General features: G+C 37.6%; 3 protein-coding genes, 5 non-coding genes and 2 pseudogenes across 8 annotated transcripts; 1 reads left to right on the forward strand and 9 right to left on the reverse strand.

Moving 5' to 3' along the window:
* Positions 1 to 894: 894 nt before the first annotated feature.
* LOC116290448 (uncharacterized) lies at positions 895 to 2,976 on the reverse strand (annotated as a pseudogene).
* Positions 2,977 to 7,987: 5,011 nt separating this feature from the next.
* LOC116290451 (5S ribosomal RNA) lies at positions 7,988 to 8,106 on the reverse strand. The gene has a single exon (XR_004196462.2). It is a non-coding gene; the product is annotated as a 5S ribosomal RNA (ribosomal RNA).
* Positions 8,107 to 8,311: 205 nt separating this feature from the next.
* Positions 8,312 to 8,430, reverse strand: LOC116290452 (5S ribosomal RNA). The gene has a single exon (XR_004196463.1). It is a non-coding gene; the product is annotated as a 5S ribosomal RNA (ribosomal RNA).
* Positions 8,431 to 8,630: 200 nt separating this feature from the next.
* Positions 8,631 to 8,749, reverse strand: LOC116290450 (5S ribosomal RNA). The gene has a single exon (XR_004196461.2). It is a non-coding gene; the product is annotated as a 5S ribosomal RNA (ribosomal RNA).
* Positions 8,750 to 8,935: 186 nt separating this feature from the next.
* Positions 8,936 to 9,054, reverse strand: LOC148907583 (5S ribosomal RNA). Its single transcript, XR_016120942.1, has one exon. It is a non-coding gene; the product is annotated as a 5S ribosomal RNA (ribosomal RNA).
* Positions 9,055 to 9,255: 201 nt separating this feature from the next.
* Positions 9,256 to 9,374, reverse strand: LOC148907584 (5S ribosomal RNA). The gene has a single exon (XR_016120998.1). It is a non-coding gene; the product is annotated as a 5S ribosomal RNA (ribosomal RNA).
* A 202-nt stretch (positions 9,375 to 9,576) lies between these two features.
* On the reverse strand, positions 9,577 to 9,696 carry LOC148907585 (5S ribosomal RNA; annotated as a pseudogene).
* Positions 9,697 to 16,894: 7,198 nt separating this feature from the next.
* LOC148907586 (uncharacterized) lies at positions 16,895 to 17,779 on the reverse strand. Its single transcript, XM_089035677.1, has one exon. The coding sequence runs from the start codon at positions 17,777 to 17,779 to the stop codon at positions 16,895 to 16,897; it is 885 nt and encodes a 294-aa protein (XP_088891803.1).
* A 1,876-nt stretch (positions 17,780 to 19,655) lies between these two features.
* LOC148907587 (uncharacterized) lies at positions 19,656 to 21,436 on the forward strand. Its single transcript, XM_089036119.1, has 2 exons — positions 19,656 to 20,117; positions 20,412 to 21,436. The coding sequence occupies exons 1-2, from the start codon at positions 19,906 to 19,908 to the stop codon at positions 20,827 to 20,829; spliced, it is 630 nt and encodes a 209-aa protein (XP_088892245.1). The 5' UTR covers positions 19,656 to 19,905; the 3' UTR covers positions 20,830 to 21,436.
* Positions 21,007 to 24,457, reverse strand: LOC116296308 (uncharacterized). Its single transcript, XM_089036104.1, has 2 exons — positions 24,014 to 24,457; positions 21,007 to 23,664 (listed from the first exon to the last, which is right to left on the reverse strand). The coding sequence occupies exons 1-2, from the start codon at positions 24,341 to 24,343 to the stop codon at positions 21,712 to 21,714; spliced, it is 2,283 nt and encodes a 760-aa protein (XP_088892230.1). The 5' UTR covers positions 24,344 to 24,457; the 3' UTR covers positions 21,007 to 21,711.
* Between the last annotated feature and the right edge of the window lie 155 nt (positions 24,458 to 24,612).

A 24,612-nucleotide genomic window follows, 5' to 3' on the forward strand; every position in this document is an offset into this window, starting at 1 on the left:
AACACTAAAATCGTGCAACGAAGAGTACGCGCGTAGTTTTCATTAGACCGTGAACCAAAGTGTACAACTAAAATGTAAAAGATTGTATTGAATACGCTAAAGCTTATTTAACGGGTAAATGCAATCCACAACTCCAAATATCACTAATTATGCTATATAATACTAGTCTAATTCTGTGTTTTTCTATTCAATTAATTAGCACCATTTTGTAGTAAATAGTGCAAACTTTTAGTGTTTGTACTCAATGTTTATTATCGCTTTTTTCTTAATCGAAAATGATAGAAAAAAATTTTTGTCATCTTTTTATCTATCTAATTTTCCCTAAATGTCTGACAAACAAAACAATGTAAAAGAAAATAAACATTGCAGCCGAATGCACGTAGAATCGTGGAATAGTATATAAATCGTATGAGTGGGTAACTGACCGTAACGGTTACTGCATAGTTAGAGTACGGTTACGACAGCAATTTAGAATGTTTCTATAGAAATTACGGTACGGTCACGGTACAGTTCGATAAGTTTCGCACTCGTACGAAAACTGTTCTAAGTATGTACTGTCAGTTATATTGGAAAAAATGCTTTTTTTCTACTTAGTTTTTCTTAAGTTACCATGTCGCCATAAATAAGCGTAGAGTGCAGTCAATAAACACACGAAATAGTCGTAACTTTGTTTACACGTAGATAGCACCAAATCTATATCTTAATTAGATAGTAGAGTGAACGCACCTAAACCAAGAAATTGTACTATCTAAATTGTGCAAGAGCAACATTTAAACAATAGAAAACAGAGGCTTCTGCACTATTTTGTACTATTCAGATTTTGTACAATTTCACGCTTTAAGTGCGTTCACTCTACTGTTTCAAGGGTTTATTGACTACACTCTATACTAAACTCTAGTCAAAAAAAACTCCAAGTTCGTTGAAGAGAAGACGCTTGTGGCTGTCTTTCAACTGGCCCAAGACATCTTTAGATATTAGTAGCTTCCCATCGCGGACGTCAGACTTTTTGAGGTCAGCACAGCATGCCTCTGTGGGGTGAAAGAAGACTCGCTCGGGCTCAGTTGTAATCCTGACTTTAATTTCACCACGTTTTCTAAACACTCTACGTTCACGATGCATTATAAAAATATCGTAAGGAGCAGGAGGTGGTGGCGAGGATGGCTTGTCGCGCACCCGTCCCTTGCAACCATAGCAAGTGGTTGCCGCAGTATTTTTTACCATCATCAGTTCGTAGGGCTCATCCTCTGAGAAAACATCACCGGCCTGCACAGGCAGCCCAAACAAGCCAAACAAACTCCCATACATTCCCTTATAAACCATACACAGGAACCTTGTTTGGGCTGCCTGTGCATAGGTCAAACGCACTCGTGCGTGAAGTTCAATGCTAGAACTTGAATGCTGGATCGTAATCTAACAATGACGGAAAGATTATGTGTTTGTATCTAAAAACTTTAAAACCTTAGTCCTTGAACGAGAAACTCTAATGGTTCATTTTAATATACTGTTTAGAAAATAACGTTCTCAAAGATGAATGTTGAGACTTGATGTATGTCAAAAGAATAATGTTGAATTTTGTCCAGACACGGAAAGCTATTAACGAATGTTCAATCGTGGAACTCGAATGTTGGACGAGATTACAGCTAAGTTGAAATCGAAATCTTCAATGTCGGAAAAGCAACTAACAATATTGCATTGTAAGTGAAACACTAAATTCTTTATTAGAATGTTGAAGACCTGAGGTTGAATTTTGTCGGGAATATAACGCCATAGTATCTTGTCGGCTCCCCTCACTCGTTTTCGTTTTTTCTGGTTCGCTTTCATCCCGGACCCGCTTGAAATGGACGAGCGAACCATGCGGTCAAGAGGGGCTTTATATGAGTCCAGAAAATGCAAGAGCTTTCCAACACAGCGTGCAACGGCAATCGTGTGTGCACAGATGGCATGTTCTTTGTACCGGGGGCAGGTGTCATTGCATACAACTTTCCCACTTTTTTGAATATCAACAGTGTGAACTGTGGATTTTGAAAGAGAAATCACCGTCCTTTTATTTGTGTTATTTGGGAAAGGACCTACTCCTTTCAGTTCAACAATCTTGGACGCGTTCATAAAAGAACCTCTCAAGAATTCTGGTAGACTCGTATCTTCAAACTTTCCTAATGGGGTAGCATGCTTCTCCTTGCTCTCTACCGTAAATGGAGTGGCGCAAGACTTTAGAGACAGCTTTGCAAGTCGTTGCTGCCTCTCGTTGGGTGTCATCGAGGACCACTGTTGAATCGTTATCTCCAGGTGCCTGTAATTGGGAGACAGCAAAAATTGTCCTTTCCTCAACAAAGCTCGTTCCTTCTCTCTGTTTACTTCCTCAACCATACTACCATAGATCTTTATAGCTTCGACCCATGTACATTTCATACTGGGTCTGTACCCAGTGGCATTTTCAAATTTGCTTTCGCGGATCTTTGATTTGTATTTAAAATTGCTGCATTCCTGGGCATTGTTATAGAAAAACTCATCTCCAAGACCAGCTTTTCTTCTAGCACCAAGAAGCATGCCATTCTTTAGGTCTTCTTGAATGTATGTACGAAAATAGTGCGAAAATTCCGGGCTGTCCGTTTTCTTTTTCTCGATTTCCATACCGTCCCACTTGTCAGTTACGCTCATAGCTTTAGCAAGGAATTCATCGTCAGATGTAGTGTCAACAATCCCTTTTTCCTTGTTTCTCTCGCAGCCAAAAATATCCTTTAGAATCTCATTGCAGGCCTTATTAAGGCCCAGTTCGTTCACTTTTCTAGTGATGTCATCAACCACGTGTTTTTTACAAGGTAGAAAAGTGCACCCTTTTAGAGGTGATATGAATCCCTGCTGGGCTTTATCCCTATCACCACCAACATATCTAATTTTTTCTAACCTACTGTCCTATTCCATAAGTGTATAAATAAAATATTTGAAATCTTTTTCTGTCTTGGTCACGTGGAACATGACAGGCCCGGGCAATGCCGCTGGTTTTCCAGATCGGCTGTGGTCTGGCTGGACTTTAATTTGCTATTACTGCGCGCGTTGATGATTTGCTTATTGTCACGGGGCATGTCCGCAACAACATCACAGTTGACAATCCTCCCCACCTCTTCAACGGTTTGATCAAATATCGACGAAGGACCCTGGTGTCCCTTCACTTTTTCTTTGATTTTTGCTTTAGTTGAAGGTGCAGTTTGCACAAAAGACTTGCCGGTGCGTGGATTCTTGTGCGGACTAACGTGGTGCTCGTTACCGGTGTACCGGTATTCGAGCAAAGCAAGAGGCAATTCTTTCCCATTGTGGTCCAATACCACTGTTGATGTCCTCAAGAAGTCCTTGTACTTCTTGTGCCGATAAAAAACATTCTTTAATATGTATTGTCCCTTTGTCATTTCCAAAGTCTTCCAGTTGCGAACAAATTGGCTCTCGACAACCGTGTTGCCTTGGACAACAAAGCTCCAGGCATTTGATCCCCGATTGTCGAATGCTCCTAGATCGGTCATAAGCCAGTCGGCCTCGTTTTTCAATTTAGAACGATTCATGACAAAGAGCGAATTTTCTTGGACGTTGTTCGGCCGTTTGATACAAACCTTGTCATGGTTTACATCAAGCACTAGGATGTGCAGCTTTTGTTCAAATGACCAGGTATACTTTCCTTTGAGTAGGTAAGGAGTCAGAGGATCTTCAGCGTAGTACATTGGTTCCCCACAGAGAGAGAAAACACAAAGCGATTATTAGTTTAATTATCATATTTGAATTCGTAAGAAGATGACAAAGGTTGACTTTTTGTTGGCATTTTTATCTAATTTACCAGAGAAACCAGGTGAAGAGGGTTTGGAACGGAGGTGGGGGGAGGGGAGGAGAAGGGGCACGTAATTTTAATTAGCTAGCATTCTTAAAATGTCTAAAAATATTAATAATAATACATCTCAATAATAATGATAAGAAGAAGAAGTATTGATCCCAATCACCCCTGTAGAAGGTAAGTCATCAAAAATATTTTTTTCGATTGGATAAATACTCTCGGAGATACGCGATTCCGCCACGCCCAATCGACTTGGCCAGGAGAAAAACACTTGCAGGTACGCTTTTTTCGCTCGTTCGTTTAGTTTGTTGCTCATTTTCCGGTAAAATTGTAGTTATGTTATTTACACTAAATAAAACAAAATAGAAAATGTCCTAACCTCTATCTGCACACTGCGGTTAATCAGGCTTTTCTTTCGTGATTTCTTCTATGATTTTTTGTTTCGTTTTTACAATTTTACCACAAAAAAAAATCATAGTTAAAAAAAGCTCGTTAAAAATGGTGTATTTTTCGTATACCTTTATAAAGATACTGTATTAACAAACACAATATGAAAGAATTAGTTTTAAGTTTCAAGCATGGACACTAAGTTTTGGCATTTCGTGAAGTCCAATTTATCAGGGATGTTTGAAAGTCAAATTTACTTATAATTTGACTAATTTGCATACGTTTTTCACTCGTGTCATTGCCGAGTGCAGAAAGAACCAAAACGGAAATGACATCATCGTCTTAACATTGGGTGCGTTTCCACTAGGACATTTTTGGTAGTTTAAAATTCCTCTAGGTGTTTGTTTACATACCAGCTTAAACTAGAATAAATGTGCAGCTTGTTTCCATTATGTAAATTTGAGGTGATTTAAAACTAAATAGATCACATTACCATAGAGCGCGAGATTAAAAATAAAAATAAATAAATAGGAAAAAAAAGAGAGAAACGTACCCACAGGTACAGAAATAGTTAGGATAGACCAAGAGACAGGGCCCACGTTCTTCCCTCTGGTGCTTTTCAAGTTAGTCTAGATAAACATTTTGACAGCAAATTGTCAAATGGTGAGCTCTGATTGGTCACGGCCGGCGGCAGGGGCGGCGGAAGCGGGGGGGCCGGGGGGGCACTGGCCCCCCACTAGATTTTGGGGGGGGGGGCATATAATGCCTCACACACAAAAAAACGCATGAGATTTGGTTATGATTACCATTATTTATTATTGTAATATTACATAATTTTCTGTATCTAAAAAAGATACGATATATCTAGCGACGACTTGCATCATTTTTGATATACTTATTCGCCCAGGCGTTACTTGTTTGTGCGGTATTAAAAGCGGGTACTGGGCTCTAGTTATTTCTTTCCTCGTGCAATCCCTCGTGGGCTTATACTTACAGCTAACAAAATGAGCAGAAAAATTACTTCGCTCTTCACCATCACAAATTCAGGAGGCAAGGAAGGTAAATATTATTTTAACAAAATACTTAATGATACAAAATATTAGCTTTTTAAGTGTAGATTAATCAAATTAATGTGGTTTTAATTTAATTTTACGAATGAGATGATAGAAGAGAAACCCAGCAAGACGATAAATCGACTGAACTGAATCCCTTTGAAGGTTAGTTATCTCAATGAAAAGTTTTAATAAACAGCATAAAATGAATAAAATCACTAAATGAGTAATGTTTAATTGAATATTTTTGTATACTGATGAATTCTAATAGTGAACTGAGTCGATTTTTCGAAGCAAATCCGACATTTCGCAATTCCTTGACACTGCTCACCAGTCTTTTTCAATCGTTCACAGGCCATATTTCTTATATAAAGTTTGTTTTTATGAAACTGATTACCAGTTAAGTTTGTATTGAACTATACGTCAGTTGATCAAATCAGCGAAGTCATTTTCATGGCTTACAAGTAATCGTACTAGTTGTTTAGAAAAGTCAATTTGTTTTTTAAAATGTTTCTTCAACATTCCAATTGATTAGGGACTGGTCATTATTTATCGATAAAGGGAGGCCGGTGCTGGTGAAGTCAGTGATAAAAAGCTAGAGAACAACTATTGAAGCGACTGTTTAAAAGTACCTCTGTGTAGCTACAACAAGGGGTCGTGTTTGGAGGTGTCCAATAGCTTGATACCCACAGGTGGTCCGAACATCACAAGCGTAACATTCCTTGAGGTGTTTGTTTACTGACCGGTCGGTCAAGAAGAAAACTGGTTTGTTAACTTGAAACCATCTTGCTACGTAGTCTAACTTCTCATGGCTCTTTTGAGGAAGTGATGGAAAATCAGTTATTTATTCATATCTTTGACAGTTTACTATGAATCTTTCCCAAACTTGGCTCGTAATAGTAATTCTTCAAGGCAAGCAATTACCGCATATCTGTTACCATGGAAACCAGGTCACGTGACCATAAGGCCGCCATCTTGGATTTTTTTAAAAAATCGTTTGTATTCGTATTGAAACTACTTCAAAAGTCCTGAAAATCCATATCCCTTTTGATATTTGCAATACCTATATGAATCTAATTGGATATCCTGGAAATTACATTAAGTTTAATTTTTAGAATATTTTTAATTTTTTGGAAAAAATAGAAAATATTCTAAAAATTAAAGTTAAAATAATTTACAAGATATCCAATTAGATCCATATAGGCATTGTAAATATGAATAGTAATCTGCATTTTCATGACTTTTAAAGATGTTTCGGTACGTTTACAAACGGCTTGTTTAAAAATCCAAGATGGCGGCTTTGTGGTCACATGACTTAGTTTCCATGGTAACTAAGGCCCTAAGGTTCCTTCTTTTCACAAAAGACATTAACTTGCCAAGTTTGGGGAAGATTCGTAGAAAACTGGCTATGATATAGCTAATCAGTTTTTCATCTGAGAGCCATGCCTTAATGATGCTGAGTTTGCTTTATTTCCGGGGCACGACAGTAACACCTTATGGATTCTTAGGCGAGTTAAATTTTCCTAGTGGAAACACGGTCATAAACCAGGGAGTTTTCTTGTTTTTATTATTATTATTGTATTATATTATACTTATATTTTCATGGTTATTTATCATATGAATTATTGATTTATATATTTTACCCGTTACCCGTTACCCGTTACCCGTTACCCGTTACCCGTTACCCGCATTCTAGATACGCCGTACTATTCAAACCGTTTGACCTTTGGAATGAAAACGTCTGCATTACAACAGCGAACGAAGGAACACGGACACAAGATAAGTAAATAAGTATAACGTTAATTTAATTCAAATAATCGAAAGGAAAAAAAACCTATACTGAAATCCAACCACATTCGGTGTCCTAGTGCCCTTGTTCAGAGTGACTTTGTAACATTTTTCGGAGTGAAAATAAAATATTTCCGACAAACAACTCCAAAATATCTTTTCCAAACGCACTACAACGATTATAAGACACTTTTATTTTATTTACATGAGAAAGTAAATCATTTAAACAAAATAAGTTCTTGCTAAATTTCCCGTTTCATTTTTAAAGTGCTACTACGACGAAAATCGCTCAAACTTGGATTCAGCTGAAACTTCCTAAGAATACTCTTTAAAGGTCCAATAATCACTGTATGAAGTGTTTTCTCGATATTCAGGACGAAAGTATGATATTTTTACCATTATTTTTTGGAGTCTGTGACGTCATACACTCAACATCGAACATCGCTCCATACATTTCTTTGTAGTTTATGATCAAAATATCAGTAGTAAAGGGAGAAAGAAATACCCAAACACCCCAAAATATAAATTATAGTCACAAGTAATGTGAAATAAGCACATTAGCCACCCTTTGGGCTTCATAGGAATAAAATAAATTAAGGATTTATATACATACTAATACATCACATTAGGGTACATAATACCCTATCAATGGTTAGACTGCGACCTAAGTCCCTCTATTTTCCTTGGTGACTTTGGTGAACGGACAAGAACTGGTTTTTTTCTCGGTGGTATGGCCGTACTCAGAAGAGATTGCACAACTTATGCTACTTTATGCTGCTTCACCATTTCAGCAGTTACAAACTTTTCTAGAACGGAAGAAAATACCACTAAAAAAAACAAACAGAAAACAAGAACAGCATTGAATACAGTAGTAAAAATTAAAAGTTGAACGAATAAAGTGAAATGAAGCAATGGAAAAGTCAAGAGGAATAAAATGAAAAGAAGTCTACAGCACCAGTTATTCCCAGGTGGTCACCCATCCAAGTACTACGCTGGCCCTACCCAGTTTGACTTCGGTGATCGGACGAGAGCCGGTTTTTTCTCGGTGGTATGGCCGTAGACAGAAGAGATTGCACAACTTATGCTACTTGATGCTGCTTCAATATTTCAGCGACTACAAACTTTTCTAGGACGGAAGAAAATACCACTAATAAAAAGAAAAAGAAAGAAAACAACAAAAGCAATGAATAGAGTAGTAAAACTTAAAAGTTGAACGAATAACGTCAAATGATGCAATGGAAAAGTCAAGAGGAATAAAATGAAAAGAAGTCTACAGCACCAGTTATTCCCAGGTGGTCACCCATCCAAGTACTACGCTGGCCCTACGGAGCTTCAATTCGGTGATGGGACGAGAACCGGTTTTTTCTCGGTGGTATGGCCATAGACAGAAGAAATTGCACAACTTATGCTACTTTATGCTGCATCACGATTTCAGCGGCTGCAAACTTTTCTAGAACGGATGAAAATACCACTAAAAAAAACAACAGAAGACAAGAACAGCGATGAATAGAGTAGTAAAACTTAAAAGTTTAACAAATAACGTGAAATGATGCAATCCAAAAGTCAAGGGGAATGAAATGAAAAGAAGTCTACAGCACCAGTTATTCCCAGGTAGTCACCCATCCAAGTACTACGCTGGCCCTACCCAGTTTCACTTCGGTGATCGGACGAGAACCGGTTTTTTCGCGGTGGTATGGCTGTAGACAGAAGATTAGAGTAGTGAAAATTAATAGTTGAACGTATAAAGTGAAATGAAGCAACAGAAAAGTCAAGGGGACAAAAATAACAAAAAGAAGACAACAACAGCGATGAATAGAGTAGTAAAAATTAAAATTGAACGAATAACGTGGAATGATGCAATCCAAAAGTCAATGGGAATAAAATGAAAAGAAGTCTACAGCACCAGTTATTCCCAGTTGGTCACCCATCCAAGTACTACGCTGGCCCTACCGAGTTTCACTTCGGTGATCGGACGAGAACCGGTTTTTTCTAGATGGTATGGCCGTAGACAGAAGAGATTGCACAACTTATGCTACTTGATGCTGCATCACGATTTCAGCGGCTGCAAACTTTTCTAGAACGGAAGAAAATACCACTAATAAAAAGAAAAAGAAAACTAGAACAGCAGTGAATAGAGTAGTAAAAATTAAAATTTGAACAAATAACGTGAAATGAAGCAATCCAAAAGTCAAGGGGAATAAAATGAAAAGAAGTCTACAGCACCAGTTATTTCCAGGTGGTCACCCATCCAAGTACTACGCTGGCCCTACCCAGTTTGACTTCGGTGATCGGACGAGAACCGGTTTTTTCTCGGTGGTATGGCCGTAGAGAAAAGAAATTGCATAACTTATGCTACTTGATGCTGATTTACGATTTCAGCGACTACAAGCTTTTCTAGAACGGAAGAAAATACCACTAATAAAAAGAAAAAGAAAACAAAGAAAACCAATGAATAGAGTAGTAAAAATTAAAAGCGGAACGAATAAAGTGAAATGAAGTAATTGAAAAGTCAAGGGGAATAAAATGAAAAGAAGTCTACAGCACCAGTTATTCACAGTTGGTCACCTATCCAAGTACTACGCTGGCCCTACCGAGTTTCACTTCGGGTGATCGGACGAGAACCGGTTTTTTCTCGGTGGTATGGCCTTAGACGGAATTAACTTCAAAACTTGAGGTACTTTATGTGTTTATGCTGGATGACGAAATAAGCGCGAACAATCTTTTCTAGAACAGAAGAAAATAACACTACAAAACAAACAGAAAACAAGAGCAGCAATGAATGGAGTAGAAAAGTAAAACTTGAAACGAATATAGTGAACTAAAGCAATTGAAAAGAGAATGGGAATAAAATGAAAAAAAAAAAAAAAGTCTATGAAGGTTTTCTGCATGTTGTCCGGTGATCCTCCTTTCGCAAGAATCAATATGTGAGCTTAGCGTTGTGTGGAGAAAATAATAAATGATGTGGTATTTCGTGTGAGCGAAATATGTCCCGAAATTGTGGTAAAGCGGTAAAATGACCAGTAAAAATAATCCTTTTGAAGAAAATTTGAAGGAAATTATTTAGTTTTTAAAAATAGCTTAGTTTCTCATAAGGATAAAATAAATATAGCTGTATAATTGTTGTATTGTGTTGGGAAAAAGATAACTGGAATCGTTTGTTTGAAATATTTTAATTTCACTGGGAAAAGGGTTAAAAAGTTACGCGAAGTTTCTTTGAACAATGAATTAATCCCCTCCCCTCCCCTGTGGTGTTGGTTTGTGTTGAAATGTAAACGAGGCAGGCACGTGGTATCAGAGGAGCAGTCGACGAGAAAAGTTGGTGTGTGAATATTTTCTGACTAAAAATGCTCCTTTTCTTCCTCAAATATGGATCTTTATGGGCTCATACTGCATCCTAAAGGTAAATTACCTATCATATTAACCATTTATTGTTTAATTCACTTATTTAGAGCGATATTTTAGAGTTGAATTGACCGTAAAGAGTTCGGTTGCTTGTCGCCATGTTTTGGCGGGATTCATTCTCAACAATTTAGCTTCAAGTTGAACGATTTATTGCTTGAAAAAACTTAAATATCCCAAATGAATTATGCTTTAATGCTTTATTAGAGATTTTGCGATGTTTGCCGGTAAATTGTCTATATTTTGTACGATGTATTGAATTTTACGGCCTCATCAAACAGACTGTTTCATTGAGGTTTCATTTAGCGGAATCCAAGGTAAAAACTGCAAAATAATGATTGTTTTAAGCTCAGCGATCTATGATATTATTTGGAAAACCTTGAAGTATTAAGCTACGTCCATACTATGCCGGATAAATTTGAATCCGAATTTCTATTTCGTCCACACTAGTCCGGGCGAGTGCAGAACAATTCTTCACCGAAAACGAATTTTTTCGAATACGGTCTCCAGAGTGGAACAATTTGAAAACGCCGGCTAGCCGTATTAGTGTGGAGGGAAATTTTTTTTTCGGTTTCAGTGTGAAAATTCGGATTCAAATTTATCCGGCATAGTGTGGACGAGGCCAGAGGAGGATACACTAGTATCCCAAGTTACTTTGCGAGTTTCGTTTTCCAATATGGCGTCGCTTTCTACTCGTGTGTAGCGGTGTGCGACTTGCACTTTCCGTAGCAGCTGTTACGTGACCTGTACGAGGTAAAACCTCATGAACTTGTATTGTTTATTAATAATACTCTTAATCTACATACATATTTGTTTGGATTTACGCCAATTGTAAGAGTTATATCGCTCGAGTTCACTTTGTCACGCGGTGTCATACCTGATGTCATATTGGATTTTATATGGTACATCAAGTAAATGCTGCTTTTCATATATTTGAGTATTTTAAGTTTAAGCAACAATTATGTGTAATTCAGATATTTAGGAAAAGCAAAACCTTGAAATGACCAAAAGTGACCCATGATTTATAGTCTTTTGGACAGTCACAATTGAAGTATATTTACGAGAATCTATCACAAACGCCACTCGTAAAAGGTGTGATATTTTTAGCCCATTTCATACAAAACAAAAATATTTAATAAACCTTACTTACTCCTATACTAAATGTTGAAGTAAGGCGAATAAGAGCTGGGCTACGGACGTTATTGAACAAGTAATCAATTGAAGAGTTGTCACTCGTTGTTGTTGGAACAAGAGCGACACGTCTCTCTCTCAATTTCTCCAAAAAACTGACGTGAACGAGTCTAAAATGACTTGTACTCCTTCAAGGCCTTGTACACAAACAGAAAAATCATCTTTTGAAACACAATGAACATACAATAATGAAATATCTTGAAAAGCATTTGCTGAGTCTGAACACCGCCATCTTGTTGTGCACTCTAAGCAGGTCAAACCAAAGTGATGACGTCACGAAAAAGTGATAATATAGTATCAAACACAATGCATTCTGGGATACTAGTGGAACCTCCTCTGGGACGAGGCCTTATTCTCCAAAGTTTGATGCAAGAGAGCACATGTGTAATCAAGTAACACGCTTGAACTCTTCTGAATAAAATTATTAGCGGGTTACCTGTGGTATACCGCTCATAAAATACATTTGTTTTTTTTTGTCGTCTTCTGCTCGACAAAACCTCAAGGTTGTGCAATAATACCAAGATATGGATTTAAATGACGTGTTCATAGATTGATAGGTGTACAGGACATTACCCAGTAGACCTTTGTGGGCTTCTGCTATAGGAAGCATATGGCAGTTGTCAATCAAAGTTACTATGTTGTTAGGAGGGGGTGGAGTTAGCTTATCACCTGACAGAATTAATGTCTAGGCATGCTCCGTTTTGCTGACTGCTGTAATTCAAGACTGAGATGAATTAGAAATTCAAATTTATTTGGAATTCCTTGTAAATTAAAAGGTGGCAAGAATTTTCAAGAATTCTAATTGTAATGGCTCATTGTGTAATGGCTCATTGTGACAAACTACACATTAATTTATTTCAACTTTTGAAAGCAGTATTCTCTGTATCCGAAGATCATTGCTAATAATTAATGCCTTTTTGTTCGTTACATAAACGAGGCTCATTCTGATTTCGTTCAGGAGTTTTGTACTATATTTGTGCAGTTTCTTCAAGCCAATTCTGAAGTTATATTGATACATTTTTGCTCACAAGACTACTACAAATAAACATGAACTTCTAAATACCAAGTTAGAATTCCCAAGACTACTTTGCAAAGTGCAAAAGCCAAGACAAGACTTGTTCACATAGGGACCGGTCATTATTTATCTAGGGAAAGGGGGGGGGGGGGGGGGTGGAGGTTGGGAGATTTTTTTTCGTGAAAGATGAAGTCCCCTCCCATTTGAAGAAATTGTATACAACCCCCAACCCCCCACAAATACACTCATACCTTTTCAAATGTTGTTAGAACTCCACTTTAAAAAAAGAAAAAAAAAAAAAAAAAAATTCACATTCTTTTCCATGTGGAATAAAATTGTATTACAACATGTTAAAAAAATAAAAAAATAAAAAAAAATGTTTTGTAATTTTTTTTCAACCATGTCAGCAGAGAAGAAAATATGTCTGAAAATATTCCTGAAAAACAAGGAAAAAAGGTTTGAAAAATTCAAATTCTTGTGGCTAATTGCTGATTCATTCACAACACCCATAGCGTATTTCAGGCTTGATATGCAAGAGGCAACAAAACCTTCGAAAGCCTTTTTTGAAAAATATATAATTATATATATCATATGTACATATATCATAATTTATATACACCTAATTGAAAACACGTAGTTGGGTTCAAGAAGGTCATATCATCGAAGCTAAGACCAAAAAGGATTTTGGGTACTCCGAAATGTGTATTATGTATAGACATGTAAAAATGCACAGTAGAGCAAATTCGGTTGACGTAGATTAACAACATGCCAAAGCCATGTTGCATAAGATGTGCACAGGAAGGGAAAACTGCAATATGCATGAAATTAGCATAATTGTTTGTCTTCCCATGCTCCCCTTCGGTCTTAGCTTTGATGATATAGCCTTTTTTTGAACCAGACAACGTTTTTAAAATTAGATGCATGTCAATAAAACATACTTTTGAAGCTCTGCTTCTTTTTTCTGAATTTCTTTTTCTTTAACTTGAAGTTCTAATTCTTTGACTGCTTTAGCTTTAGACTCCATTTTTGAGTAGATTATCATATTGTAATTGTAAGCTGCTGGCAATGAAAGTCTCTATCTTTAATTACTTCTTCTTTAGCAACATGTGTAGGCTTCTATATTTATATTACACCCATTATTAAATTCATAATAGTATTCCATGCACAATACCAAGGAAGGTGAAAACTTTATACACTGTATCAAAAATATTCAGGTTCATTGGACTGGAGTATAACATTATGTATTATAAAGATAAATAGTAGATAAACTTGCCTAATAAAGCACAAAATCAGTATATATATATATATATATTCAGCGATATGCAGAAATTCTGATCATTTTGTACCCCCCTCTAGATAAATAATGAGCGGTCCCTTATTCTAAGAATCGGACGAGGGTTGATATTCCAGTGGATCCACTGGATCGGCCTGACAGGACACTTCATTTCGCTATTCGGTGGCAGTAATGGCCACAGGATACCCACATTTTAATTCATAGTGCTAACATGAACATGTAGATATAGATGAACCTAGAAAATTTGAAGTGGAAAAAAAATTTTAAAGGGGGGTTATGCAGCCGGAACAAGTGGACTGACCCATTGCACTTGCTGAAGTGGAGGGGAGTCATCATATAGAGACTTAGAAAATTCTAAGTTGAAAAAAAAATTTTAAAGTAGGGTTATGCAACAGGAACGAGTGGAGCAAGTGAAGAAGAATGAAAAAATTCATTATTCAATAATGTAATAAAACTTAATTAATTGAATTAAAACATAAATTCGTAATCTGATTATCAAGCTAGATTTTAAATAGAGTTCTTTTTAAGACTTTTCTTGATGAAGATTCCTTGATACTTTTATTTAATTTGTTCCACTCTTTTGCGCAGTGGACACTTATGGTGTGCCCTCCCTCTGTTTCTTTCTTGTATATTGGACATCGGGCATTTATTTTACAGTAGCATGTTCATCTTTTATGGACTTCAGAGTTCATTCCAAAGAGATCACTGATGTAAGGAGTACAGGTCCCGTTAATCTTATCGTACACAATGGCGCATCTGTTGATGTAAGATTCTTGGCAAAAAGGCAGCCATCTTAGCTCGTTGAACAAGTCAATAGAACGGGAAGATTTATCTACATTCAAGATCATTCTTGCCGCTCTTTTTTGTTGCATAACCCTATTAATAGAGCTACTGTTACATGATGACCAAAGAGTAGAGCAATACGTGATAGCAGGTTTGATGACCGTGTTGTAATATGTTTCTTTCTGTGGTTTTTAAGTAGGGACTGATGTGTCGAAAAAGTCCAATTTTCTTTGAAAGATTATTACGTAGATTATCAACATTGGGAACCAAAACAAAGATATTTGTTTGACAATGACGTTTTTATGGCGACATTTTCTTAGTTATTGCGCAAGATAACGTAAAATTTTTACGTTTAGGTGAAGTTGTACGAAGTTGTGCTGGTTTTCATGTGCTACAAGCTAGAGAACTAATTTCATAAAAAATTAAGTGAGGAAACATTTCGGTTTAAAAGATGAAAGTAGTAGGTTTATAAGAGGATATAAAAGTAGAAGAACTCAAGCCGGTAACCGGTTGTTTCGCTACCACGCACTTTCGCTACCAGTCCTTTTGCTACCACCCAGAGTCCTTTCTCTACCATTATGAAGTCCTTTCGCTACCATTGGAAATTGGTAATTTCCAATGGTAGCGAAAGGACTTCATGATGGTAGCGAAAGGACTCTGGGTGGTAGCAAAAGGACGGTAGCTAAAGTGAGTGGTAGTGAAACAACCGGTATTCCTCAAGCCTTGTGATAGGGCTAACTAATTAAGGAATATAAAACAGCGCGTGTGTCTATATACTATGATATAAACATGCTGGGAGTTGTAGAGCAAGAGAGAAGTCGTGGGCTTCTCAAGTGCTCTACAGCTCCCAGCGTGTTTATATCATAGTATATAGACACAAGTGGGCGTTTATAATTATTGAAATAATTATTTTTGCTTTTGCCTTTTTGATGCTGTAGACACTGGTTGACCATACTTCCTAATTTAATATTCTTCATTGTGATTGGCACTGAAACAAAGACATCAAATAAACAGGCGTGAAATATGGTACACTTTTATCAGAAAAAGCACATCCTTTTCTTCTAGTATTGCGTAATTCCAGGAATTATCCATACCCCCTCCCCCCAACGGAAGGAATTTTCTTGTTAGATCCCCCAACCCCCACCCCTGGAAATTTCATATTTTAATTATTTTGACCCTCCCACCACTTGGAAATTCGAAAATCTTTGGGTGTGGTATGGATAATTTCTGGAACTACAAATCTTGCAATATACTGGTTAAAAACATTCAGTTTGAAATGGCTATTGTTATTAATAATTTTAAACAGCCATTTGAAATTGAATAGTAGAAATGATAAAATATAAATATAAATAACTAAATATACTTATATTTAGGGAACAAATATTCACAAATTGTGATTATTAAACTAATGTATTTGAAAAGAAAATGTGAATCTTCAATAATATTATAAAAATATCTATAGTTTTACAGTTAATTTTATTTACTTTGTTCTTTTAATAGGTATACTTCTTCATGAAATCTGAGCCCCCAAGCATTGAAAATGTTGAACTGTGCCTGCAATTTTCAGAGAAATTGGTTCCATTGGGCATAAGTTTGCCACCATACAGAAATTCTTTCAAACAGGATGGTACAATATTGTAAGTCTCAACTTTATCTTTAATATATCTTCCTCGTAAAAAATTAATTTTTAACAAATAAAATACATTTACTGTGTTTGCACAGGCTACTGCAAACTGAGATGTTGTTGGAAAAATTCGAGAGCAGATCAGTGCAAACACGAGCCGCAGGCGATTTGCAGGTGGTTTGCCTGTGCAAACACAGTAAATGTATTTTATTTGTTTTATAAAATTATTTTCTTCAACAACAAAAATAACGAAACACAATTGAATAAAACAGAAGAATTTAATTCAAAGTTTTAAATACCAATTCTCCTTACATACTTGTGCATTTGCAATAACCAATCAGATTGCGCGAAAGAAGACGCTTAACCAATCAAATTGCGAGTTTCATACATGCCTTCAAACACGAAATTCAAGTTGAAAATTTTTTATTTCAAAGCGAGAAGAAGCCAAACTTTAGAGCCTTTTACAAGCAGATCTAGATAAAATAATAATTCCAAAGCTTAACCAATGGCTTTAGTCATTTTAGACCGAAAAGAAAACACTATTTTAAGAGCTAGAACTCGAGCTTGATTTCCGTCGGTGTTGATGAAAGAAATGCGGACCAACTTGATGGAACATCCACTGAATAGGGCTCCAAGATTGAATTTCTCCTGTTGTGTGAGTACATTCTGTGAAACAGAATGGCTTTTCAGGAACAACTTGAATCTGGCGGCTTGGAACTGGATTGATGGCCAGAGAGAGGATGTTGCTACACTGCTGAAGTTGGTTTGATGAAGGCCGCGAGTTGTTGCTCTGTAGAGACTGCTCATTGTGGTGGCCAGAAATAGCCATTATATGCCTGTTTGATAGCCCAACATTTGGCCAGAGGGTGATCATAGTTGCCCTTACACAATGATTGGTGTAGACTTTGGAAAGTTTGGCTGCCAAACTCAGTTCCTTCATCATGTTTCCGAGTTTGTTTACACCAAGCACTTGATTCTTGCACCACACCGCTTCGGAAGAACATGCCAAGTTTCTCTTGGGAACCTGAAATAATGCATCACAGTTAAGGTAAAGTTGAAGAGATGAGAAGCCGTCATGTGGAGTGTCAGTTTTGTACATCAAAGCAAGCTTTTCATAACTTTCTTGGTCGCCAAAACCACCTGGGTGATTCTTGCTGGCCTCGTCATGAGTCATAGTGGCATATGACCTGTTTTCGTCATTGAGGAACTTGAAGCTGCTTTTAGACAGGTTTCGTTGACCTTCACACCCTCTCCTACACCAGTATAAAGTACAATGAAACCATACATTCATTAGTAAACTGTTGGGAGTACTTGGACTCATGATAGCACTTGTTTTGAGCTTCCGGAGATCTTCCATCTCAATGGTAGGTTTGTGTTGTACATTGTGCTTTCCTTCTTGCTTCAGGCTTTTCAGTTTTGCGTTAAGCATCATGTTGGAATCCTTGAAGGCTGCATTCTGGGAGATAAGGATCCCCTTGTTGTGTGGACGGCCATTAACCCTCTCAGTCCCAAGGGGTCCAGGTTGTAACTGCTCTAATTGCCCAAGGGGTGCCAGACAAATATGAGGTGTTTTTGGATACCCTTACTAAATCATTCATATCAAGAAAACCAGAGGATTTTAAGAAATACAATAGTAAAAAAGTTTATTTTCCAAAAAATAATCTTTTCAATGATACCTATTAAAGAATAATATGAACATTTTAAATAGCAAAATTCATTAGGTAAAATCATTCCTTTGATTTTTCAATTGAAACTACTAACATACAAACTGATGTTGCTAATATAGTGCTATAAATCATTTAAATATAGACCTTAAAATTGAGAAATAAGAATCTAGAAATGTAAGGGATATTTCAGGGTACTTGTATTCAATAATTCATGTTCTATATACACTGAGAACAGTCAAAAACAACAACAGTGTTCACTACAATTTGAATCTCCCGCCATTTTGTTTGAAGGCGCTCATAGGTGCAAGTTGTGGTTCTTGAAACAGTCCTTGCAGATTCGCAGTCCACACTTCTCATATCCTTGCGTGCAGAACTTAACTCTCTTGCCCTTCAAGCAGACTTTACAGCGGCCTTTGGACATTTTCACTGGCCAATGTCCCTCTTGGACAGCACCTTCCACTACACCAACCTTGCGAGAGGAGAAGCCATTGATCAAACATTTGACCAGTTCAATCCGGAATGAAAGCTGTGTAAGGGTGGGATAGTTTGGGGCCAACTTCATAAGAATATAAGCATTGGTAACGCTTACATCGATAAAAAACCAGAATAGGTATCGCCACCACTTTGTTGCTCTTCAAGTAGTGTTATAGTACTGTCGTAGTTGATTGGCCATGTCCACTCCTCCCATATACTTGTTGTAGCTCTTGACTACGGGAAGCGAAGGTACTTCGATGAAAGTGCAATCTTTCTGTTACCTTCTCACTGTTTCGTTTCCAGTAGCATTACAGTGTGAACTGATAAATGCTACTGCCTTTTTGTCTTTCCATATTGTCGCTACAACATTGCCTTTCTGTAAAAATAAAGACTCTCCTCGGCGAAGGCGCTTGATCTTGTTCTTGTCCTTCAGCTCTTCGGGAAAGTCTTTACGATTCGATCTTGCTGTTCCACAGCAGTAGAGGTCATCCTTTAGAAGGTCCTCAGCAAGAGTAACTGATGAGAAAAAATTATCAGCAAATATGTGATAGTTATTTCCCACCAGTTTTCTAGTCAGATCATGAACAACTCTGTATCCAAGCTTGTGTTCTGTAGCGCCATCTTGTTTGCCAGTATAAACTTGAAACTCGCAAACAAATCCATTTTCTGCGTCCGCACGTATCCAGATCTTGATCCCTCTTTTCACTGGCTTCATTGGCATGTATTGCTTGAATCCAAGTCTTCCTTTATACTTTACCATTCCTTCATCAATGCTGGCATTTTGTGAAGGACGGTATTCTTCATCGAAGGTTTTCAATAGTGTGTCGAGAATGGGTCGGATCTTGTGAAGCTTATCGTGTTGCTCGTGTCCACGGGGATACATTGTCTCTCTATCGTTTACATGGAGATATTGCCGAATTTTTTCAAAGTGGTTTCGACTCATCACCTTCTGAACTTCAGGCACGCCGATGAGAGGATCTTTTGACCAGTACATTCGGGTTTTGGGAAGGGTCTTGATACCAAAGAAGATATTGAGAGCAATAAATGCTCGCATCTCTTCGACCGTTGTGTCGTACCAAGACTGGTCTGGCTTAAAGGGCAACTTACCCCCCAAAATGACCCATTTTTAAGAGAAAGTACATCAAATGAGAAACACAAAAATTCAATTTTTAGAGGGGATAGAGCATCCGTGTTCCTAAAAAAATAATTTCAAAACATCGCATATATCGCTCTGGTGGCCGCCATCTTGCACTTTTATCGCGGGCTCAGAAAAACAGGTAATGACGTCACAACGTCATAAGAGTTCACGGCGTCAAGTTGTTTACGAGCGTTTGGTTGACTTCTTCCCCTGTTTCTGAGACGTTTTACTCAATATTTTACGAACGAAATACGGCCTGGTCATTCAATTAAAGGCATGTCAGAGTCTAATTCTTTTTCCGAAGACTCGGACAGCTCGAGAGACGATTTTGCTCAAGAATTTTTAGAAACAGACGAGTTTGTTTTACGGCCATATCAGTTCGAACCAGAAATAGAAATCTCCTCAGATGAAGAGTTCAGAGAAGGATCTGACAGTGACATTATTGAAGACGATGAACAAGAGAACAATCGACTAACAAATTCAGATTGGTAAGTTTTACTTCTTTCTTATCACGATAAAACTCAACTACGTATCCATTTTTTACAGTCGTGTTTACCACTTTCTTGCACTGTATATTGATGCATTTTAATCTGCCTCACGACCTTTGCAACCAAAAGCAAAACCAACTGTCACAATTAAACATCGCTTGGTTGTCAATAAGTTATATACTGTAGGACATAGATTCAGGGATATAGTTGTGTCACAATTTGTGTATGTACTCTCACTTGGGACAATCATTGATAGTGTTCAAAAATACTAAGGATTGTTTTATTTGTTAATAGGTGTACCTGTGGTAGCTGCCAAATTATGGATACAATAGCTGAATGCATTTGTTGCCAAGAAATCCAAAAAGTAGTTGCAACATGCCAGTCTGTTGTTGAAGATGGAGATGCTGATGAACCACCACCATGCATTACTCAACATCCTGGATTCTTACCTGTTTGTGGCAATAAGTATGTTCTTCGAACCGCATGGGCTCAGTACAAACAGCAATACAGAGATGCTTATGAAGGCCCAGAGCAGAAGCAGTACAGACACATTGCATATAGACAACTAGCAAGATGGTGCTGGGGAGTTCTTGGAAAGGAAGTTCGGGTTGTTCTGCCCTCTTGTGCTGTCATGTGCATCAGAGCACACTTCCCTCCTCCTGGACTAGAGGAGGACTTTCAGTTTGAGGGTTTTCATTATGCAGATGATTAGCTTGATATAATGTTGCATGGAGTGAATATATACATTTTATTTATTCCTTACTTCAGTTACTATACAGAGTGGATTTTTTTCTATCAGGAAAAATTCCTGGAATTGCAATTTTTTGGCATATTTAATTGCAAGATAATTGAAAACAAAAACATAGACTAGAAAAAGCTGAGACCAATATGCATAAGAATCATGTATTCATTTAGGATGCAGTACACGGAAAGGTGTGTTATATAAATTTCTTTTTTATATAAAAAGCTTTTTGTTGGTACAAACATTTTTTGAATGTTTTACATATTTTATTATTAAAAACACACTAAACAAAATACCCAGCTGAATAGTGAACCTAGTGTACAAAGCACTAGTGAACACGATCACTAGCCAACCAAGCAAAATTTGCAGTTATACGAGTCCTGGCAGCAAAAAAGTTAAATATGCTGAAGCAAATGTCACCATTCAATTGGATATTTTTCTTTAATATATTCATACTGGGGGAGACTCCCATATATAAGGTAGTGTAGATAGGTAAAGAAAAGACCTCTTTTTTACAGTCAATTCTTACCTAAATGGAAATAATATTTTAATAAAATTTTCATTTGAACATCTAAAAGGTACTGCATACTTATCTGCCCGTTTCATCAGGTCCCCTTGTCATTTTTAAAAATTACATATTTTGTATATAGCATTTATACTTGGGTCTGTCGTGTACCTTTCCATATCTGGGAGCTTTTTTCATTAAGGGATATCTTTTACCAGTATTTTACACGACTGTCCAAAGATAGCCTGCAAAGCAGAGGGGGATTGGGACTTGAGGGAGGGGAAGAAGGACCAAACAGTGGAGGGTCATATGACCTGCAGGTACACAAAGGCTAATTCTAATTTAGATTATCTTGAAAACCTGGACCGGTGTTTCTGAATCAATTCCTGTTTATCCGGTGCAGGCAAACTTGCAATGTTTGCTGGTAGGTCTACTTCTTCAATTTCCTGGAGGTCAACTTCTGAGCCATCACACAATCCCAGCACTTTCTTTTGAAGCTCAGGAAGGAAAGAATAACTTTTCTTTTCCAACACAGGCTTAACTACCCAACGCTTGTGCATTTTTGGGAAACATGGGTGGTATCTTGCCTCTCCCATCCTCGTCCCCGGCTTTTGAATCACAGCTTGGTTCCTTCCTGTGTTGTGGTTGTTGTCAATGGCTGCCAGTTGTGTTCTAGCAACCATACCCTTGTAGGAGAAGTGCTCTCTCTTTGGGCAGTACTTCAGGATCATGGAGTGGTATACTTCAAGCCCACCTGTGTGACAGAAGTCAGTGAGCTTTGCAAAGTCCTTCAGCAGTTTTGGTTGAAGGACCACTTCTTCAAGGGCTACATGAGCTGCAGATCCTGGTCTTAGCCAGCACTTTTTACGAGCTTCTCTCCGGGTTAGTCGAGGATGGTCACATTTTTTGAAGATCTCTGCATCTCTCCAAGAATGCTTGTTTGTCACATGATGCAAGATAGAGACCCACTTCTCTCTCAACAGCTGCACACTACCATTGCATGTTGCTGCACACCACCACAGATGGTTTGAGACCGACTGGATCCAATGTGAAAGGTCAGCACTTTTTTTCAACTTGGCCTTCTTGTTGAGTTTCTTCACAACAGATTTTGACAAATGCCATACGTCATATTGGTGTTTGATGTGGCTGTAATCTTTTTCCATGGTGCTAGTGATTGAGGTATGTCTGTCAGTAGTTATCTTCTTGATGTTAATATCGTCCTCATCCTCAAGACTACCAAGACTCCTAATGAAACCTTCTTTCTCCATAGCATTTGAAGATGTTGTTTCTGTGACCTGAACCACAGAGAAGGAAACTATCTTCCCTGAGTCATTGTCCATAAATGTGTATGTACCATACTTGGCATTATGGCCAGGGCTGTCACACCGTCCATCCCCATTCAAGTATACAAGAGGCTTACTTGACAGTTCTTGTAAAACGGCTCTTCTTTCTCTTTCCCAGGTATCATTTATTACAGGAAATAGATACCTATTCTGATTTTGGTAAAAAACTTTTTCACTGATAAATCGTAACCCAAGACATGAGGCAAAGTTTTGGATTCTTGTAAAAGTGTTACCAGTGAACAAAATAGATGAGCAGATTAGAAGGTTTCCTACCGGTGCACGATTGATGAGAGGCTGGGAATTCCACAAGCAGTTGTGACCTTTCATACATATGGTTTTAACCGTTACCATGCTTCCTGTGCAGGTAATGTTGGTGTCAGTTACGATGGAACCACAGTTGATACAAAACCTGAACAGTTCACCTAGGCATGCTGCAAATACCAAATACTTTGGCTCTTTGATGTAGGTGTCAAAGTGATACTCAGGTTCAGACTCTTTGTCTGTTGAAGAATTTGTTTCTTGTGATGAGATAATGTATTCATCCTCTTCATCACTTGAAAAAAGATTCACTTCTTCATCTGACAAAGGAAAAGACCCACAGGACTTTGCAGATTTCTGTGGTGATACATCATTCTTGCAAGACTTTTGTGGTGACACACTCATGGGTACAGAGGGAGCAGTATAGCTGTATGGATGGTCATGCAGGATACTGTTCAATTGCTCAAATGTTGAATTTCCTTCTACTTGAATGCAGGCATCAGAAGTCTCAACACTAACATCCACATTTTCTGTTTGGGTTGAGGTGCTTTTTCGTATTGAAAGCTTTTCATCCAGACAGCACTGGACTCCAAAGTCCCTTTTGTTGGAAGGTGTTTCATCGAAGGAAACCTCCATATCAGATTCTTCAACCATTTCATCAAGTGCATGTGTAGTTGGAGTCAGTAGGTTATCCAATGTCTTATGGGGAAAAAGAAGTAAACATAATCATTTATAGAACAAATACAAATAACAATGAATGGCAGTTACTGGGGTTCTCACTGATTCCGATAGTTGAGACGACACTCAAGCTTTAATTGTTTATAGGACTTTCATTGACTCCATATGAAAGAGCGTATAACTTATTCATCCGCAATTCATCATAACTAAAACCGCAGCGGTAAACTTAGTATTAAGAATTTAATGCATTGGTTTGGTCTGAGCACAGTCACAGACCAGTCACGAAATAGCTCTAATATATATATAAGACTTACATATTACACTGACAATCTAGCAGTGCACGTGTGAACACAAACTACAAATCACCTACCTCTTTTTGTCGTTGTCGTCTTATACGGTTTTCTGTCGTAGCTCTTCTTTTACTAGGGATGGTTGAAAAGTTAAAAATACTTGGAATTGCATCAGCCTTTAACCTCTTTCTTTTTTCGCCTGTTAGTTGCTCCATAAGGTCGGATTCGAAGCAACCATCCTCGAAGTGCTCGCTACATACATAGCAATTCTTCAATGGCGGCAGATTTGCTCGTCTTAGACGAGAAATCCAAGCTTTCTGAATTTGTAAATCTTTAGGAATCTTGTGATAGCTAACATCTTTTGTTTTTGTCGAATAGTTAGTGCATTCAGGCACGCAACAATTAACCATTTTGTCGAAAAAGCCACTTCAAACTCTCATGCTTACAGAAAAACTCTACATATCCAAACACACGTTGACGTTGTGACGTCACACCTGAATGCGGTAATTTATCGCGGGCTCAAAGATGGCAGCCACCAGAGTGATATATGCGATGTTTTGAAATTATTTTTTTAGGAACACGGATGCTCTATCCCCTCTAAAAATTAAATTTTTGTGTTTCTCAATTGATGTACTTTCTCTTAAAAATGGGTCATTTTGGGGGGTAAGTTGCCCTTTAA

This window comes from Actinia tenebrosa, unplaced genomic scaffold (assembly GCF_029948245.1).
Source record: "Actinia tenebrosa isolate PJP-AT-01 unplaced genomic scaffold, QUT_ActTen_1.0 PGA_scaffold3__52_contigs__length_22856419, whole genome shotgun sequence".
Classification (NCBI taxonomy): domain Eukaryota; kingdom Metazoa; phylum Cnidaria; class Anthozoa; order Actiniaria; family Actiniidae; genus Actinia; species Actinia tenebrosa.

What these genes read in the sequence shown, in the direction of transcription:
- LOC148907586 (XM_089035677.1), bottom strand. Translation starts at nt 17,779, where the DNA reads ATGCTTAACGCAAAACTGAAAAGCCTGAAGCAAGAAGGAAAGCACAAT.
- LOC148907587 (XM_089036119.1), top strand. Translation starts at nt 19,906, where the DNA reads ATGTCAGAGTCTAATTCTTTTTCCGAAGACTCGGACAGCTCGAGAGAC. An exon ending in CGACTAACAAATTCAGATTG is followed by an intron (nt 20,118 to 20,411) that starts GTAAGTTTTACT and finishes ATTTGTTAATAG; the next exon opens with GTGTACCTGTGGTAGCTGCC.
- LOC116296308 (XM_089036104.1), bottom strand. Translation starts at nt 24,343, where the DNA reads ATGGTTAATTGTTGCGTGCCTGAATGCACTAACTATTCGACAAAAACA. An exon ending in GACGACAACGACAAAAAGAG is followed by an intron (nt 23,665 to 24,013) that starts GTAGGTGATTTG and finishes TTTCCCCATAAG; the next exon opens with ACATTGGATAACCTACTGAC.